General features: G+C 66.6%; 1 protein-coding gene across 10 annotated transcripts in view; it reads right to left on the bottom strand.

Moving 5' to 3' along the window:
* Kif26a (kinesin family member 26A) overlaps positions 1–15,319 on the bottom strand; it is a 32,490-nt gene extending 17,171 nt beyond the window's left edge. For 2 of the 10 annotated variants that reach the window (XM_087195626.1, XM_087195629.1), the window contains exons 1-4: positions 13,272–13,680; positions 12,758–13,003; positions 9,194–9,230; positions 3,681–3,837 (exon numbers count right to left, since the gene is read on the bottom strand). In XM_087195626.1, the coding sequence (XP_087051752.1) occupies positions 3,681–3,837; positions 9,194–9,230; positions 12,758–13,003; positions 13,272–13,665 (834 nt within the window). In that variant the 5' untranslated portion in view covers positions 13,666–13,680. Of the gene's footprint in view, positions 1–274; positions 452–3,402; positions 3,838–6,930; positions 8,195–8,217; positions 9,156–9,193; positions 9,231–12,757; positions 13,004–13,271; positions 13,681–15,136 lie in introns of those variants that run through there. The other 8 variants (XM_021243667.2, XM_087195634.1, XM_087195628.1 and 5 more) reach the window with 7 other exon arrangements.
* Between the last annotated feature and the right edge of the window lie 327 nt (positions 15,320–15,646).

Below are 15,646 nucleotides of genomic sequence, written 5' to 3'. Positions count from 1 at the left end.
CAGAGCAGAGCAGCCTAGGAAAGGCTGAGTCCTAACATCACAACTGTAAGAACCCCTGGGTGCAGAGCGTGGCCGTACCAGTGGCTCGGGGCCAGGCCCCATCACAGTGGCACCTTGCTGCCTGCAGGTGCGCAACGGAGGCCAGAGGGGCCACGGCGGGTCACAGCCTCGCCCCTGCCCACTTCCCAGGCCCAGCCACCCGCCATCTCCTCCTGTGTCTCTGCCTCCAGCCCCCGCATGATGCCACCTGCGGCCCCGGGCCACCCGCACTGACCTGTCTCGGGAGTCCCGCACCAGCCGCAGCTCCACCGTCCCACAGCTCCGACCACAGGGACGGCCACTGCCAACTCCTGCCAGAAGCAGAGCCCAAGCATGCCAAAAGAAGCCATCCCAAGCGAGAGGCAGGGCAGAAGGGAGGGGACCACACACAGGACAGAGGAGAGGGAAGGTGGTCAACAGAAAGCGAGATGGAGGCGCTACAGCAGCAACGAAAGGAAAAGCAGGAGAGAGGACAGCGTGAGGCCGGCTGCGGCGGAGCCCAGTCAGGAGAACCCGCACCTGCTTACCGCCCCCGCCAACGCCACAGCCCTGCCTTGGAGGCCTCTCGATGCCAGCTGGCACCAGAGGCCTCGCTGGAACACTGGTCCTACGGGACCAGGCAGGGAGTCTGCACCAGCCGCACCCACAAATGCCTCACAGGCTCCTGGGGTGCTGAGGGGGCCAGGGCTGGGCCTACGGGCAAAATCACCCACTCACGAAGGCCCAGGCTCCTCACCCAGAGGCCTCCAGTATGGGCAGGGTCCCTGCAGCTCCCTTGGAGGAGGAACCATCCTGCCAACACCTACTCCACAGGCAGGGAAACTGAGGCCCACATGAGGGCCCCGGCAGAGGTCAGAGAGCCAGGCCCAGGCATGGCCAAAGCCCCCCCCCCCGGCTTCTCCCACCCCCACCAAGCCCTGGATGTCCGGCAGCCTTGCAGAGGCCCCCAGGCCCCCAGGCCGGTGCCACCCAAGTGCTATGGATGGGGACCCTGGTTCCTCGGGACCCTGCTGCCCTGGGGGTGTCCATTATGTCCCTGCCCACCTGCCGAACAGCAGGCAGTGAAGTGGCCTCTGTGTCACCCCCGCCTGGACATGCCAGCACCGACAGCACTGGGAGAAAGGGTGTCCCAATGCCAGGGCCAGGCCTGGGTGGGGGTCATGTGTCCCAGGCCTCTGTCCAGCATGGTCAGACAGGTGGGCAGGAGAGCCCTGCCATGCGACCCCAGGGCTGTCTGCACGCATAGGTGGTGGGACACCTAGAAGCCACCATGCTCTGCTCCTGGATGCAGCCATGGGCTCAGATTTGGATGGCCACGGACCGGGGCACCCAGACTGTCAACCCAAGGCCCCAGCAGGGCCACCCAGCAGCTTCCAACCTGGCTTCCGGCCCTGTCACCCGCCTCCCCTCAAGGACAGCCCTCTGGGCAGGCCTGGCCACTCCCCCTCAGCACTCCACTGGCCTCACGCAGAGGGCAGTGCCCACCAGGCTGAGCTACCACCACCTGCCGAGTCAGGGTCTGCCTGGGAGATTCCTGATGTTCATAGCGCATCTCTCCAGAAATATTTAATTCTAGACCAAACCAGGCAATATTCTAACACTCCAGGGCCACCTCTAACAATTGACATCCGGTCAGGGACATTTCCTCCTCTGAGTCCTGAAGTTCTATTTATGGTTCTAATAATCTCCCTATTGATTGCTAGACAGTTTCCTAATTACAAATCCATTCCCGTCTACCCAGAACACAATCGATGCACACACAAAACGGGGAGCGGGTGCCCTAAACACCTACGTTTTGTGGAATGCCAGCTGTCAACAGGGCCACCCCTGTGACCCCCAGGCCCCATCCTGCACCAAGACATAAGAGTGCCACATCAGCCAGCCAACTCCCAGCCAGACACGTGGCCAGGAGACAGGAGGGAGGGACACTTTGGGGCCAGTCTCAGGTCCCGGGCCCATCACCTCAAGGGCCCCTCTGGGCCCAGCTCAATGCCACCTCCCAGGATGGCACCGGCTGACTGCCCTGGCACACTCCTCCCAGGTAGCAGCGGTCAGGCCTCCCCAGGATGATAAACAGAGAGAGCTGTTCCGGCCAGGAGCAGCAGTGAGGCCATTCCCAGGGTGGAGCATCACACCAGCTGGAGGCCAGGTATGGTCAAGACTCCTCCCCAAGTTCCCTGCTCCCGGCCTGATGACAGTGGCTGCGAAGGCCCAGCCCCAGCCTGGGCAGGGTTAGGCCAGAGAGGGGCCAGCAGAGCTAGAAGCCAGGGCAGGGCCCATCCTGCATCTGGACTGCCCTGCACCTCTGCTCAGCCCCTGAAATGCCACCGGGCAGGGAGACCGAGGCCCAGGGCCCTCAACTCCTCTTAGAGGCTCCATAACCACAAGCCGGCACAGTCGGCTGCACGATGCTCGGAACGGGCACTGCCCACAGCCACCCACGGGCCCTCTGCCCCTGGGGCTCTGGGGGGCCATCCAGGGGCTTCTCCGTGGCAGCACCCGGCGCCCTCACCCTCAGTACCTCACACCTCCTGGCTCTGCCGAGGGTCCCTCTGACTGCTCACTCACCGACCCCAGACCTACAGCACAAAGTGCATGGGAGCCTGGCAGGGGGCACTGGTGGCTCGGCCTTGGTCCCCAGCCAGCAGAAAGCCACAGCCAAGGGCACAGTGCCACCTGGAGAAGCCATCTGAGCCAGGCGAGGCACGCACAGGGGGCTGGCTGGGCTCAAGTGAAGGGTGCAGGTCACAGCGGAGCCACCCACTCCCCAAACCCAAGCCACAGCTCCCAGCATCCCAAGAAGCCTCTTGGGATGGAAAAGAGGGGGTTCGGAGGACACTGAGGGGACCCAGCCTGCCACTCGGGTGAGGGAAGAGCAGCCATCTACCTGGACCCCTCCGTGAACACTGTGGGTCCCTGGGCAGGGCCACCGAGCTGCAGGGAAGTGGGGCCTCCTCAGGGACTCCTAGTGTGCACCTGGGGAAGGGAACTCCACTCACTGTCTCTTCTCCAAAGAGACCAGGCCCAGGGTGGGAGTGGGCATGAACCCCAGCTTCCAACAGAGGCCTCACCCTGGGCCCAGGCTCTGCCACCCACCACAGGCCAGTCTGTGCCACCTGGGCAGCGCCTGTGGCCCCCCGGTGCGGCAGGTCGCTCACAGAGAGCCCCTCCCTCCTGCCAACCCCGGCCCTCCATCCCTCCCTGTTGCACATGGTCCCCAACAGCAGCTCCCAAGGTCGCAGAGGGCCATGTCAGGGATCTGACACAGGGCCCCAGGAATGTCTGGGGACCCCGCCCGAGGACATCAGGAAGCCCCAGGCCCAGGAGGAGCCCAGTTCTGACCTCAGCGAGCCCAGCACTCACCAGGCAGGTGGGCGGCAGGAAGCTGCTAGCCCTCGAGACGTTCCACACGCCGTCCAGGCAGGGCTGTGCCTGGATGGTGACCGTGCTCAGCGCTCCGCCTAGGCCGGCAGGGGCCACCGACACCTGGACGCTGGGCCCGGCCGGCCAGGCCAGCCCCTTCCTCCTGTCAGGCGGGCCAGGTGGCTGTCTTCCCATGGGGCCAGGTGCATCCCTGGGGCTGGTCATGGCTCCGGGCCCAGGGGGTACAAGGCCTCCCCGGGAGACGTCAGGGTCCTCACCACTGGCAGGAGCCTGCAGCAGGCACAGCGCCTCCTGGGTGAGCTGGTGTAGGTGTGTGGCGCAGGCATCACAGTGGCTTTCGGCCTCGCGACGGCACGCAGGCGAGGCGCCAGGCACTGGGAGATTGTCCAGGAGCACAGCGGAGAGGCAGGGGTCCTAGGACACCAAAGGACAAAGGCACAGTCAGTGGCCAGCTGGGGCAGCCTCGGAGAGAGCCCGCTGTCCACGCCTCACCCGCTGCCACATCACATGGCCGCCCAGCTCCATCCATAACTGATTAATAAGCCCCACACGGCTTCCTCCACACGAGCCCAGCAGGAAAATAATTATGGACGCTTAGTAGTGAGGTTCGCAGTGCCCTGGCTAACCGCCGCCTCCCCCCACCATTAACCACACGGCTAACAAGGCTCCCCGACAACCACCCCTTGGCGAGTGTGTCCTGGGGAGAGGGGGGCTGGAGACCCTGCCCGCCTCTCTGGGTCTGCAGCCAGCCCTGGGTGGCCAGCAGGAAAATGAAACCAGGGGCTGCTGTGGAGCGCAGGAAGACTCCCCGAGGGGCAGCCTTCCCAAGGAGGTGACGCTCACGGGGAGGGGACCCCCGGCCACATCGGGCCAGCACTGCCCTGCTCTTGGAGGAGCCAGGCTGCAGCTGCGATGGCAGCCACGGGAGAGAGCACGTGTCCTGAGGTGGGGGAGGAGACCCAAGGAGAGGCGTGGCTGAGAAGAACTGCAGCTTCAGGGCACAATCAGAGCCCCCAGGTTACCGTTGTGGTCTGGATCCGAGGCCCCCGAGTCTCGGATTCGGAGGTGGGGTTCAGGCGACCAGGCACAGTTACAGGGTGGGTTTCCCTTTGAGGAAACTCGCTCCAGAAAACACTCCCAGCGCCTCAGGGAGGCACAGCACCTGCACAGGGGCCATGCGCGGCCCCAGCTCAGCAGGCGGCACCTCCTCCCGCTGACATGGTCCTCGGGAAGCCGGCCTGGTTACGTGGGCAGCAGCTCTTTAGCTTCCAGTACATGCAACACGCAATCCAGCCAGCCGCCGAGGGGAAGACGCACGTCCTAGGCGACCTGACTGGGGCCACCCCGAGACCAGACCCACTTCCAGCAGAGCCTCGCTGCCCCTCTCCACAGGGCCGTGCTGGCCTTGGCGTGCGCTGCTTCCTGCCAGTGCCCCACTGAGGGTCCTGCAGTTTTTCCAGTGACAAGAGCCAGGGGCCCTGGAACCCCCGTGGGCCGCGTGGGCCGAGGTCCCCAGCTCCTCTCAGGGGTCTCCTCGGGTCCCCCAGCCCGGGTCTCCCTCCCTCATTGGCTACAGGGGGTCCTCAAACATGCTCTGTTCTGCGCCGCTGAAGAAGCTGAGCCCACTGAGCCCTCAGGGCTCTCGGCTGCCCGGCTGCTCCCCCAGCCTGCCCTGTGGCCTGCTGCACCCTCCCCACGCCCAGGAGGCTCAAGGGGATGAGAGTCCTGGCCTGGAGTGGCCAGCACAGCAGGAGCCCTGGCCGCCTGTGGACAGGGCCCTCTCTCCTGGTCTCCAGCCCCAGCCCCAGGGATGCCAGGTCACGTGACAGGGTGACCCTCCTAGGCCCAGCCTTGTGTCAGCTGGGGCTTCACAGCGCCAGCTCCAGAGGCCTGGACTCTCTCCAGCTCTGAAGCACCTGGCAGGTCTGGTCCCGATCAGCAGCTCCCCCGAACCCTGCAGGAATTCACCGGCAGAGGGGCAGAGGCGGGAGGATCCCCCACCCAGGGCGGACTCAGAAACGCCACAGGAGCCCCCTCTGCTCTGCCTCTGCAGCCCAGATCCACATCAGGCGCCCGGCTCCCTCCCAGACAGCCACCACCAGGGCCCCAGCCCGAGGGCAGCCGGGCCAGCTTCTAGTCGCTCTGATTGCAGTGCTTTTTCCACTCTGCAGGAGGCTGTGAAGGGGAAGGAAGTCCCCCCCCACAGCCATTAACCCGCCCAGAGGCCCGGCCCAGCCCCCACGCCAGCCTCCCGGGCCCCGCAGCCTTTGTTCTGGGGCTGCCGGACAGCCAGGGAACCCGCCTGTCCTGGGGACCTCAGGCACGGGGGAGCCCTCTGCTAGCCTCTGAGGCCTGCACCGCAGGAGCCAGGGAGGAAGCGGGCAGGAGGCAGGGCAGAGGCCCTGAGGACGAGCAGCAGCTGGCCAGGGAGGGCGAGGGAGGTGCCAAGCAGGCAGGCTGCCCCAGCCCAGCCCAGTCCCACCCAGGCCCATCAGCGGCCCTCGGGACACAGGCCTGCGGAGTGCAGGGCCAGTGCAGCACACAGGGTAGGGCAGCCCTCGACACTCAAGCCCCACTGGGAGCCTCACAGGCTGCCAGTCACCAGCACGGGGCACCCTGGCCAGAGACCTACACCCCGGCAGCTGCACGGGCTCCCGGGGGGCTGGCCTGGGACCAAAGTCCACTTTCTTTCAGTACTGGAAAACTGAACCCAGGGCCTTCACACTGAGTTACATCCCCACCCCATTTCATTTTTTACTTTGAGACAGGGCCTCACTGAGTCATTAAGTTCCCCAGGCTGGGCTCAAATTTGCAATCCCCCTGCCTCAGCCTCCCAGAGTGTTGGGATTATAAGACTCAAAGTCCATTTTTGGGACAAGCATCTGTCCTGGGACAGGACCCAAGCCCAGCCCACTCCCAGTGGACACTAAGCCTGATCCCAGCCAGGCCACTCCCCAACCCTGGCCACACACCAGGACAGAGGCCCTCACACAACCAGGCAGTCGCTGGGGCACAGCCAGGGACCCAGGAGGAAAACCACCCAGCCCACACCACTTGACCAGCACCTCTGTGGCCAAGACAAGCAGAGCCCAGCCCGGAGACCCACCCTGAGGGTCCGGCGAGGTGGCCCCCACACCCGGCCACCGGGCCTCCTGCCCTGCCCAAGCTCCTGGACCTTCTTCGTGGCTTCAGCATATACGGCGGGGGGGGGGGTGTGGGGGGGGGGGGACAAGGGACAGCAAGGGCCCTTTGGAGGCCAGGTCGCCATCCCGGCCCTCCTCAGGGCACCCCAGGCCACTCCCCACTCTCAGGACTTGAACCCCAAAAGCCCCAGCACGAGGCTGCTCCACACCCTCCAAAACCAGTGCCTTCAGAAAGACGGTAATTACTCCACTGCAAAATATGACTTTTAATTTCTCCTTTATGGTCTAATTAAACAGATATTTTACTTGCATCTGGAAAAATGTTTTTCTTAATTTGATTCAATTTAGCACCACGCAAACCCACCCATCACGCCGAGGGTTTTCGGGAGCCTCCCTACTTAGAAATGATGACTTTTCATTTCTCATTTCGTTGCTGAGGTCGCTGAGCTGCTGTAAGTAATCCTTCCATTTTCTCCCACGCAGGAGGCCACTCCGTCCTCAGAGGCAGGAAAGACGTCTTCTCCCGACCCAGGGTGCCCAGCCCCGTTCAGGGAACAGGACAGGCACAGCCCACTCTGCCCCAGTGTGGGCAGGGGTCCTGCACCAGCTCTGGGGGCCCAGACCCCACTGCGTCAGAGCCTCTCTGAGCCCACTGCCGCCTGTCTACAAAGGCGACCCTGGCACCCGTGTCCAGGGCCCAGCAGGACCAGAGGCCCCATCTGCAAGTGGCTCTGGGACCCGGGTTCCCCAACCCTCGCGAGCGTGGAGCCCGTGGTCGCCGCCCCTCTGTCTCATCCTTTCCCTTCCCAGACAAAGCACTCTGGGCTGTGCCCCTGCCCCACTGTTTCCGGAGTCGACAACAGGTCCAGGAAGGGGCTGGCTGCTGGGCCAGGACTTCCCGAGTCCCCTGCAGCTGGGGGGGGCGGGGCGGGGCCCAGCCTGGCTCTCCAGCCTGGAGACTGGCAGCCATGCCTCGATGCCCACAGCCCCCTGCCCTGCTGGGCATCTCACTGCAGGCCAGGGCCCCATCCTCCAGGCTGCAGCTCAAAGCTCCCGTCCACCCAGCACCACCAGGCACAGCCCGGCTGGGCCACGTGGGCACAGACCAGTCCACTGAGACCCGCCTCCCTCAAAGGCCTCCCTGTTCACCGCCGCCCAGCAGGGCACTGTGGGCCTTGGGGATAAAGGCACCCACTGGAGGTGGCCGCGGCTCACAGGGACCCCAGCACCCAGAGGAGGTACTCAGCCAGCCACACTCCACGCCAGGGCCCCCACCAAGCCCCCACGCGGCCTCCACTCAGCTCCAGGTGGGGCCCTCTTGGCACAGTGAACACTGCCACCGTGCAGCTCTTCCTGTCTCTGGGGAAGAGCTCTGCACCTCGGCCGCCCCTTCCCGCGCTGGTGCACAGACTCAGAGGAGGGATCTCCACAGAGGCCCAGCCTCGGGGCTTGGACGAGAGACCCCGTGCCACCCTCGTCACTCGTGGGGACAGCGGGTTAGCAGGTGCTGGTGGGCAGGACAGGAGCCTCCGTGGCTCCCCAGCTGTGCCGAGGCTCCCTCCCCCCAGGCTCGAGGAAAGGGTTCCCTGAGGGGACAGCACCAAGCCCGGCCCAGGTGCCGCAGGACCAGGCCAACGTCCCTACTGGTCACCTGATAGCGAAGAGGTGGCGGGCGGGATGGCCTTGCATTGCCTTGAGAGAAACACGCCACTGCCGGGCCCCGGGCTCCTGCTGCCGCTGGACACCTCCCTGCCTCTGTGCAGGGACCGCTCTGCTCACTGCTGAGGTTCGGAGGGGTTGAGGCGCTGTCCTTCTGGCACTTGGCCTGGGCAGCGGAGCAGAGTCCTGACACTCGGCCTCTGCTCCCGGCCTTGCCCCTTGCCACCCCACGACTGGTCCTCTCCGGAGTCCCTGAGCTGACTGGGTACTCCCGGCCCCACCCTCAGGAGCAGAACCGGTAAGAAAGCAGGAGCCAGTCCCCGACATTTACTGAGGCCAGAGCAGGCGTCAGGCCAGATGAGGTTAGTGCAGAGCAGGCAGGGCTGGGAGGCTCCGGGACACTCCCTTGGGCCAGCAGGCCACCACCAGGACTGGCAGGAGGGCAGAGGGCTCTGTCTGGGGGGCCAAGGCTGGGGGCGGCAAGACCTGGGGGCACTGGCCCGCTCCACACAGCACCAAGCCGTAGCTCGGCCGGTCCACACCCAGGCCAGGGGCCACAGCCCTCGGTGCAGGACCTCCTCGTGAGGCTGGATACCATGGCGAAATGCCTGGCGCCCAACACAGGGCCCCAGCCCCTCACCCCATCCAGCAGAAGCCAGGCGCCATGGGGGGCGGGGGGGGCAGGCACAGGGCCACGAGGCCCCAGGCTCACCCTGCCCAGCCCACCCCGGGCTCCAGCCCAGGGGAAAGGGGTGGGAAACCAGCACTGGGGCTCAGAGGCAGACCAGGCCCCCAACCCGCCAGGCCCTGGCAGCCACACCCGGCGGAGCTCAGGTCCCCAGTCCAGGGACGAGTGACAAGCATGCCACACACTCAGGTCAGCGGGACTCCACTTATTCACTCTTCTTCCACAAAGATCACACGACAGCTTCCACAACTATACAATACAAATTAAAAACAAGACTTACAGGGCCGGGGATGCATGCAGCTCAGTGGTTCTGGCACCTGCCTCGCAAGCACAAGGTCCCGAGTTCGATCCCCAGTATCAAAAAAAAATAAATAAATAAGACTTACAACTAGAGACAGTCACAGGAAAAACACACAGGAATGATCAGTTCCCATGAGATGCATGGGAAAAGTCCCATGCACTCTTCCAGAGCTGCACAATTAGCTGTGAGCTTCCTGGCAGGCAAAGGGAAAGGGGAACTAGACCTTCCTTGCTCTTTAAGGCAGGAACCAGCTCTTCCACCTCCCAGCTCACTGCAAGGTCCTCCAGGACGCCCCGAGGAAGCTTCGGCCTCAGACCCCACCCTCACCTCTCCAGACCACCACAGGCCCTGACTGCTCCAGACGCAGGGTGACCAGCAGGGCCACCAGGGGCAGCAAGGCCGGACCACACTCACCAGCCCCACCCCTCCCTCATCAGGAGCTCGTCCTGGGCACCTGGCTCGTGTGCCAGCACTTGCCTCTGCCCAGAGGCCACACCCACACCCCAGCCCAGGGTCTGTGTGGCCCAGGCCCGCAGGCAGGTCCTCACCCACCCCTCGTCCACCCGTGAGTCCAGCCCAGGTCCCGGCCCTGCCAGCCGCCCTAGGGAGCTCTGGCCCTTCTCAACCTCGCCGGGTGCCAGGGATCACCAGGCCACCTGGGCTCCACCCTGCAGCGCCTGAGGCAGCACAGCGCTTGGCATGGCGGGAGCCCAGGCCTGGCTCCAAACAGCGTGGGGGGCGCAGCCACATCCAAGGGGTCCCCGTCAGACCCAGGGAGCCGAAGGCCCAAGGCCACAGTCCCAGTGTGACCAGAGCAGGCCTCAGAGGAGGCGACAGGGAAGGGAGGCAGCCAGGGCAGGCGTGCCACACCCCGAGTCGGAGTGCAGAGCACAGGCAGTGAGTGGCCGGGCCAGCAGCCTCGAGCCAGGCGGAGGAGGCAGGAGCCAGAGCTGCAACCGCGGTGGCCCTGTCTGCCTGGTGACAGTCTGAACAGCCACCCGGCACCACAATGTCTTGGAGCTGCCAGAGGCTGCGAGGATGAGACCCTGCCTGCATCAAAGGCCAAACGAGGATGGATCGCTTCCCCGTCCGAGCCATAATCAATGCAGCACCGGTATCGACAGCTCAAATGTCACCAGGCCTCTGGAGGAGGCGCTGCACTGAATGACGAGCTCGGGCAGCAGCTGGGATGGCTTCCCCCTCGGGACCCTGCCTCATCACACCAGGGACCAACCCTTGGGGGCCATCACCTTGGGGACACAGAGCCAGAATCCATCCCCAGACCCCTCAGGGTCACTCAGCCTGGCCGATCAGTCATCCAACAAACATTTCCAGGGAACCTGGAGCCCAGCAGTGGGAACAACGTCTGTTAGAACTTGGTGGTCACCTCACAGCAGCAGATGAGAACACAGGACAAGGAGCGGAATGAGGGTCCAGAGCGTCTCAGAGGCAGGGGCAGCTAGGAAGACAGTGCAGGGAACCAGGCCGGGGTGACACCAGGGTCCCCCACCCAGGGACGCTGGAGTGTGGGGAGGGAGCCTTGAGGGCAGAGGCAGTGGCACCGTCCTCGGAGCAGGAAGGACAACAGGGCAGGAAGCACACACATGCTCCCCATGCCCGACACGGCCCAAGGAGAGAGGCGTGGAGGCCACAGGATGAGGCCCCAGGCCCCGAGGAGATAAGCCCACAGGGCCAGGAGAGAGGGGAGGCTCAGCTCTGGGCCACCCCACGGCCCCCAAGGTGCGGCTCCGGACACTCAACAGCAGTGCTGCACACAGGTGGCCCCGTGACACCGAGCGGGGGGCCTCCAGGGCCTGCCAAGCCCCACACCAGAAGCCAGCCAGAGCGTGACACGACTAAGGGGGTCCACAGGTCCCTCAACCCCTAGACCTCCCCTTGCCACTGAGACTTGGCAAGAACCTAACAGGGCTCCAGGGGCCAGGCCCGGGTCCCAGCCCAGCCCCAGGCCCACCCTGGAAGAGTTCTCTGTCAACCAAGGAGCCTGTGTCCCTGCGGCAAACATAAGAAACAGAGCCCTGGGGAGACCTCAGCACCCCAGCCCTGGATGCCAGCGGTCACCGTGGCCTTGGGGAACAGAGGTGCACCCACTGGGCTCCAGCCAGGCAGTCACCACAGTCCCACTCCAAGAACACCCAATCAGCATGGCCCAGCCCCACAGCTGACCAGGAACCGCTGGGGTCCCAGGGTGGCAGGGCGGCCCCCAGCCCTTCCTCAGCCACAGCACCCCAAGCTGGACAGTACTCGCAGCACAGGCCTGGGGGCCACCGCCCCCACAGAGGCACGCACAGCCCTGGCCCGGGACCTGGGTCTGTTAGTGCCAGGACAGCCAGCGAGGGCCTGAGCTCTCCACCCTGGGCCTGAAGAGCAGAGGAGTCAAAGCCAAGCTCAGGGCTGTGAAGACAGGGGGCTCCCCTGATGAGCTGTCTGCAAGCAGAGGTCTCTAAGACACCCCAGATGGGGACCCTGAGTCCACCAGAACCTGGACCACAGCTCTGCCCTGACCCCCAGCCCTGCACCCAGCTGCCCACACCAGGACCAGGCCAGGCAAAGCAGGGCAAGGGACCAGCTGTCAGTAAAGCCCCTGCACTCCCTGGCCTGTCTCAGCAAGGCACTCAGGAGCCTGTCACCAGGGGCCCTCTGGGGCCCTCAAGGGCCCCTGCTGTCTCTTATGCTGCCACCCAGGACAGGCCCCTGGGCCTCTCCCCTCCCGGGGGAGCCCTGGAGAGAAGCCAGGACAGAAGCCAGACTGGCACCCCACACTGCCAGCCCGGAAGGGCGCTCAAGGTCTCCATCCCTGGCCCCACACCCTCCTGGAAAACTGTACTCAGGCTCTGTAGGGATTCTTCTGACTTCCCCAAGCTCCCCTTGCTGGACTGCAGGCCGATGCAGGCTTCCTCCGGAGACCCCCGCCTCCTGGCCTGCTCAAACTTCCAGGGGCATTGTTCCCTGAACAATGGTGCCTGCTCTCCCAGCCGGGCAAGCCCACTGGCCGGAAAGCCCAGCACAGCCCTCTTCCACCAGCACCCAGCAGGCAGGGCTAAGCCTGGGAAACCCAGAGGCCACAGCCGCTGCCCACACTCGAAGCCCAGGTGGAAGGCAGCATCCAGGAACCATTGGGAACACCCCAGGGGCAGGGGGTGGCCAACTCTCCCTCCACGCTGTTTGTGGCTGGTGAGCCACTCACTGCCAGACACCTGGTTCAGGACAGGGGCCCAAGAAGCCTCTGGCTGGCCTGGAAGCAGTCCTGCCCTGGGAGGGGCCCTCAGGCTGGCTCCCCTCCCCCTCCCAGACCCAGTGTGGCTCCAGCTGTGGGACATCTGCAAGAAACGCCTGCCCAGACCCTCCCACCTGCAGCTGGATCCCAGGATGAGCGGCCCCAACTCACACAACAGTGCTAGAGGGGAAACTGAGGCCCAGAGCCACAAGCAGCCACAAGACCAGCTAGAACGCAGCCTCCCTCCAAGTCCTAAGGGCTCCCAAGTTCCAGCGCCGCCTGCCCAAGCCTGGAGCGGGGTCACTTACCCGGAGGGGAGTCCCAGGCCCGCTGACCAGCTTCCACGCCTGTCGCTTGAGCTCCACCAGTTTCGTGTGGCAGTGGCGGCACCAGCCGCCCCCGCCGCCCGAATGGCTCTGCTCTGAGCCGGCCCCAGCGCCCTCGGGAGCAGGGCGGCTGCCGCATGGGTTCGACTCGGGTCCGGCAGGAAGCCTCTTGCGCGGGGACACCTCCAGCAGCGACAGCTGCTCGCGGGTCGGGCCACCCTCGGCCACCTGCGGGGGTGGGAGTGCGAGGGCACAGTGAGCCAGGGCTGCCAGGAGCCGCCAACCCAGGCCCCAGAGCAGCGCTCGCGCCAAAGTTAGGGCCCGGCGCGGACGGCACCTCTCCCCGTGCACCGCGGGCGGTCCGGGGTGCAGAGGGCGCTGCGCACCCCGCGAGCATCCTCGGCGTTCCGGTCTCCCCAACGAGCGCCGGCCGATCCCGCCGATCCCGCCACCCGCCACCCACCGCTCGCCCCGGGCCTGGCCGGGCCCCGCGTACCCCTGGAGGCGCCACACACTGCGGGGCGCCTCGGCCGCCCATGGCCGGGCCGCAGGAGGGGCCGCAGGAGGGGCCGCGCGGGCTCCCGGACCCCGGGGCTACGTGATCCGGCCAGCGGACGCCCCCATGGCCCGGCGCGCGGCTCGGAAGTTGGCGGCTCGGGCGAGTGGCCAGAGCGCGCGGTGGCGGCGGCGGGCGCGCTCCGGAGCGGGCCGGGGGCGGGGCGCGGGGCGGGGACCGGAGGAGGGCCACCGTACCCCACCCCACCGGGCTGCGCGGGGCGGGGTCCGGCCTCCGCGGCCCCTCCCACCCCGAGGACCCCCAACCAGTTAAGTGAGCGCCTGCCGGGGGAGGGGCGCCGGGGGCCCAGCGGACACAAGTTACACATGCGCATGCGCCTCTGCTCCCCTCCTGGGAGACGCCCAGCCGCTCTGCACTCTGCAGGCGGGGAAACTGAGGCCGCGGGGGAAGGTTTGGCCCAAGGTCACACAGCGAGATGAGACAAGGAAAAAGGCTGGGCCGGGACCCCCAGACTCCCAGTCTCTTTCCCAGTACATCCCATGCGCTCCGAGCGTAGCTGCCACCCCGGACTGTCTTGAGTGGGTGAGGGTTGCGCGATCTGCGCCTCGGAAGTGCAGTGCCAGCGCTTGTTGTGTCCCCGGGTACCACGCGTGCCTTTGCAGCCGCCCGTGTGCTGAAAGGAGGCGTGTGCGCTGAGAGCCCGGAAGCGGAGGCCCCGGGGGGCACGCGCGGGACCTGTTGTCGGCAGGCTTGGCAGATGGGAACGTAGCTCCGGAATTAATTGCCTTTTTGTCTCCGGTTGGGAGGTCGCCCCCGCCCCAGCGACCAGTTGCTCCCGCCACAAGGAGCCTGGCCTCGTGTTACCGCCGTCGGAGTTCGCCAGCGGCGTGGGGCCTGGGCTCCGCGTCAGCGCGAAACGGCGGGGCCAGTCGCCCGGGCTCCCCGTGACGCCAGCGCCCCCTACCGGCCGCTGCGCGCGTGGCTTCCAACACGGAGACCGCTGGCGCCCCGCGTGCGGGACTGAGAGGCACGTGCAGGGGTCCGGGAGGCCCGAGCACAAGCCATCCAGGTGGAGACCCTGGCCCACGGCGCCCAGCGCGGGGAAACGCCTTCCCACGGACTCGAGCTCATCAAAGCGACCCTTTCCGTTTCACCCACCCTCTTTAATAGGACAGCCCTCCACTCCACGCAACCCCACAAAAGTGGGGTGTGTGATCTCCTCCTGGCTTTCTAGGTCGTCTACGACCAGAGGGTTCGCACGGCGGCGAAGAGAGGAATGGTGGGCAGCGGCTCCCCAAAGCCCGCAGCCGCTTTCCCCCCAGCTGCGAGCTAGGAATCCTCCCCTCCAGGGCTGGCTGGAAGGGGGGCTTCGGCCCACGCGGGGTGCAGGTCCCCACAGATGCCGCCCCGCCCGCTGCTGCCCTGGGAACGTGCCCGTACCCGGGAGGCACGGCTCGAACAGCCTCCGCACCCCGCGTCCACACACCCTAGCCACACCGCGGCCCGTCCCGCGCCGGAGGAGCCACGCGCGCAACTTTAGCCTCCACGCGCCGCGGGCTTCGCAAAGCAAGCGCGCCCTCGCTACACCGGGCTCCCCGAGGGGACCGGAACACAGCCCCCGGGGCCCGGGGGTGCACGGGAGCCGGGTCGCCTTGGGTCTCGGGACCCCCGTCTCGCCCACCCCGGCCCGCTCTGCGCTCCGCGCCCCGGCAGCCTGCCTCCCCGCGCTCGGGTCCGCGCTCAGCCCTCACGGGAGAGGGAGACGCGGGCAGAACCGGCCGGGAAAGCGAGGCCGCCAGTCCCCGCCAGAGTCGCGGGACCCGCCGCCAGGGCCCTCGGCTCACCTTGCCTCGCCGCCGCAGGAGGTGGCTGGTGAAGCCCAGGATGATCTCTGAGTCCAGGCACAGCGCCCCCATCTCCAGCAGGCTGGGCACCTTGCGGGGCGCGCCGCGGGGCGGCTCGGGGGGTCCCGGCAGCGCCATGGAGGAACCGAGCGCGGGCAGCGGCCCCGAGCGCCTCCTGCCGCCGCGCCCCGCCCGCCCGCGCGCTCCCTGGCCGCGCGCCCGCCGCCCGCCAGCCCCGGGTCCTCCGCGCCGCGCGCCCACAGCGCCCCCTCCGCCCCGGCGGCGAGCGGGACCGCGGACCGGGTGGGGGCCCTGCTCTCCGTGGCTGGGGAGGGGGCGCCTCCCGTGCTTGGCCGGGCGGGGTGCAGGAATGCGGGAGGGCAGCGCTGACAGGGACGGTCCAGCCCCTTCCTCCAGTCAGCCCTGGACTCAGCGCCTTGGTGTCCCGGTCCCTAAAGACACTTAGGGAGCGGAGTGACCTCGTGCTCCGCACAACGCACAGGCCGCGGG

This window comes from Heterocephalus glaber, unplaced genomic scaffold (genome assembly GCF_053883595.1).
Source record: "Heterocephalus glaber isolate CG9 unplaced genomic scaffold, H.glaber_assembly_v1.0 deba00001608, whole genome shotgun sequence".
Classification (NCBI taxonomy): domain Eukaryota; kingdom Metazoa; phylum Chordata; class Mammalia; order Rodentia; family Bathyergidae; genus Heterocephalus; species Heterocephalus glaber.
This window is presented reverse-complemented; position numbering and strand designations above follow the sequence as displayed.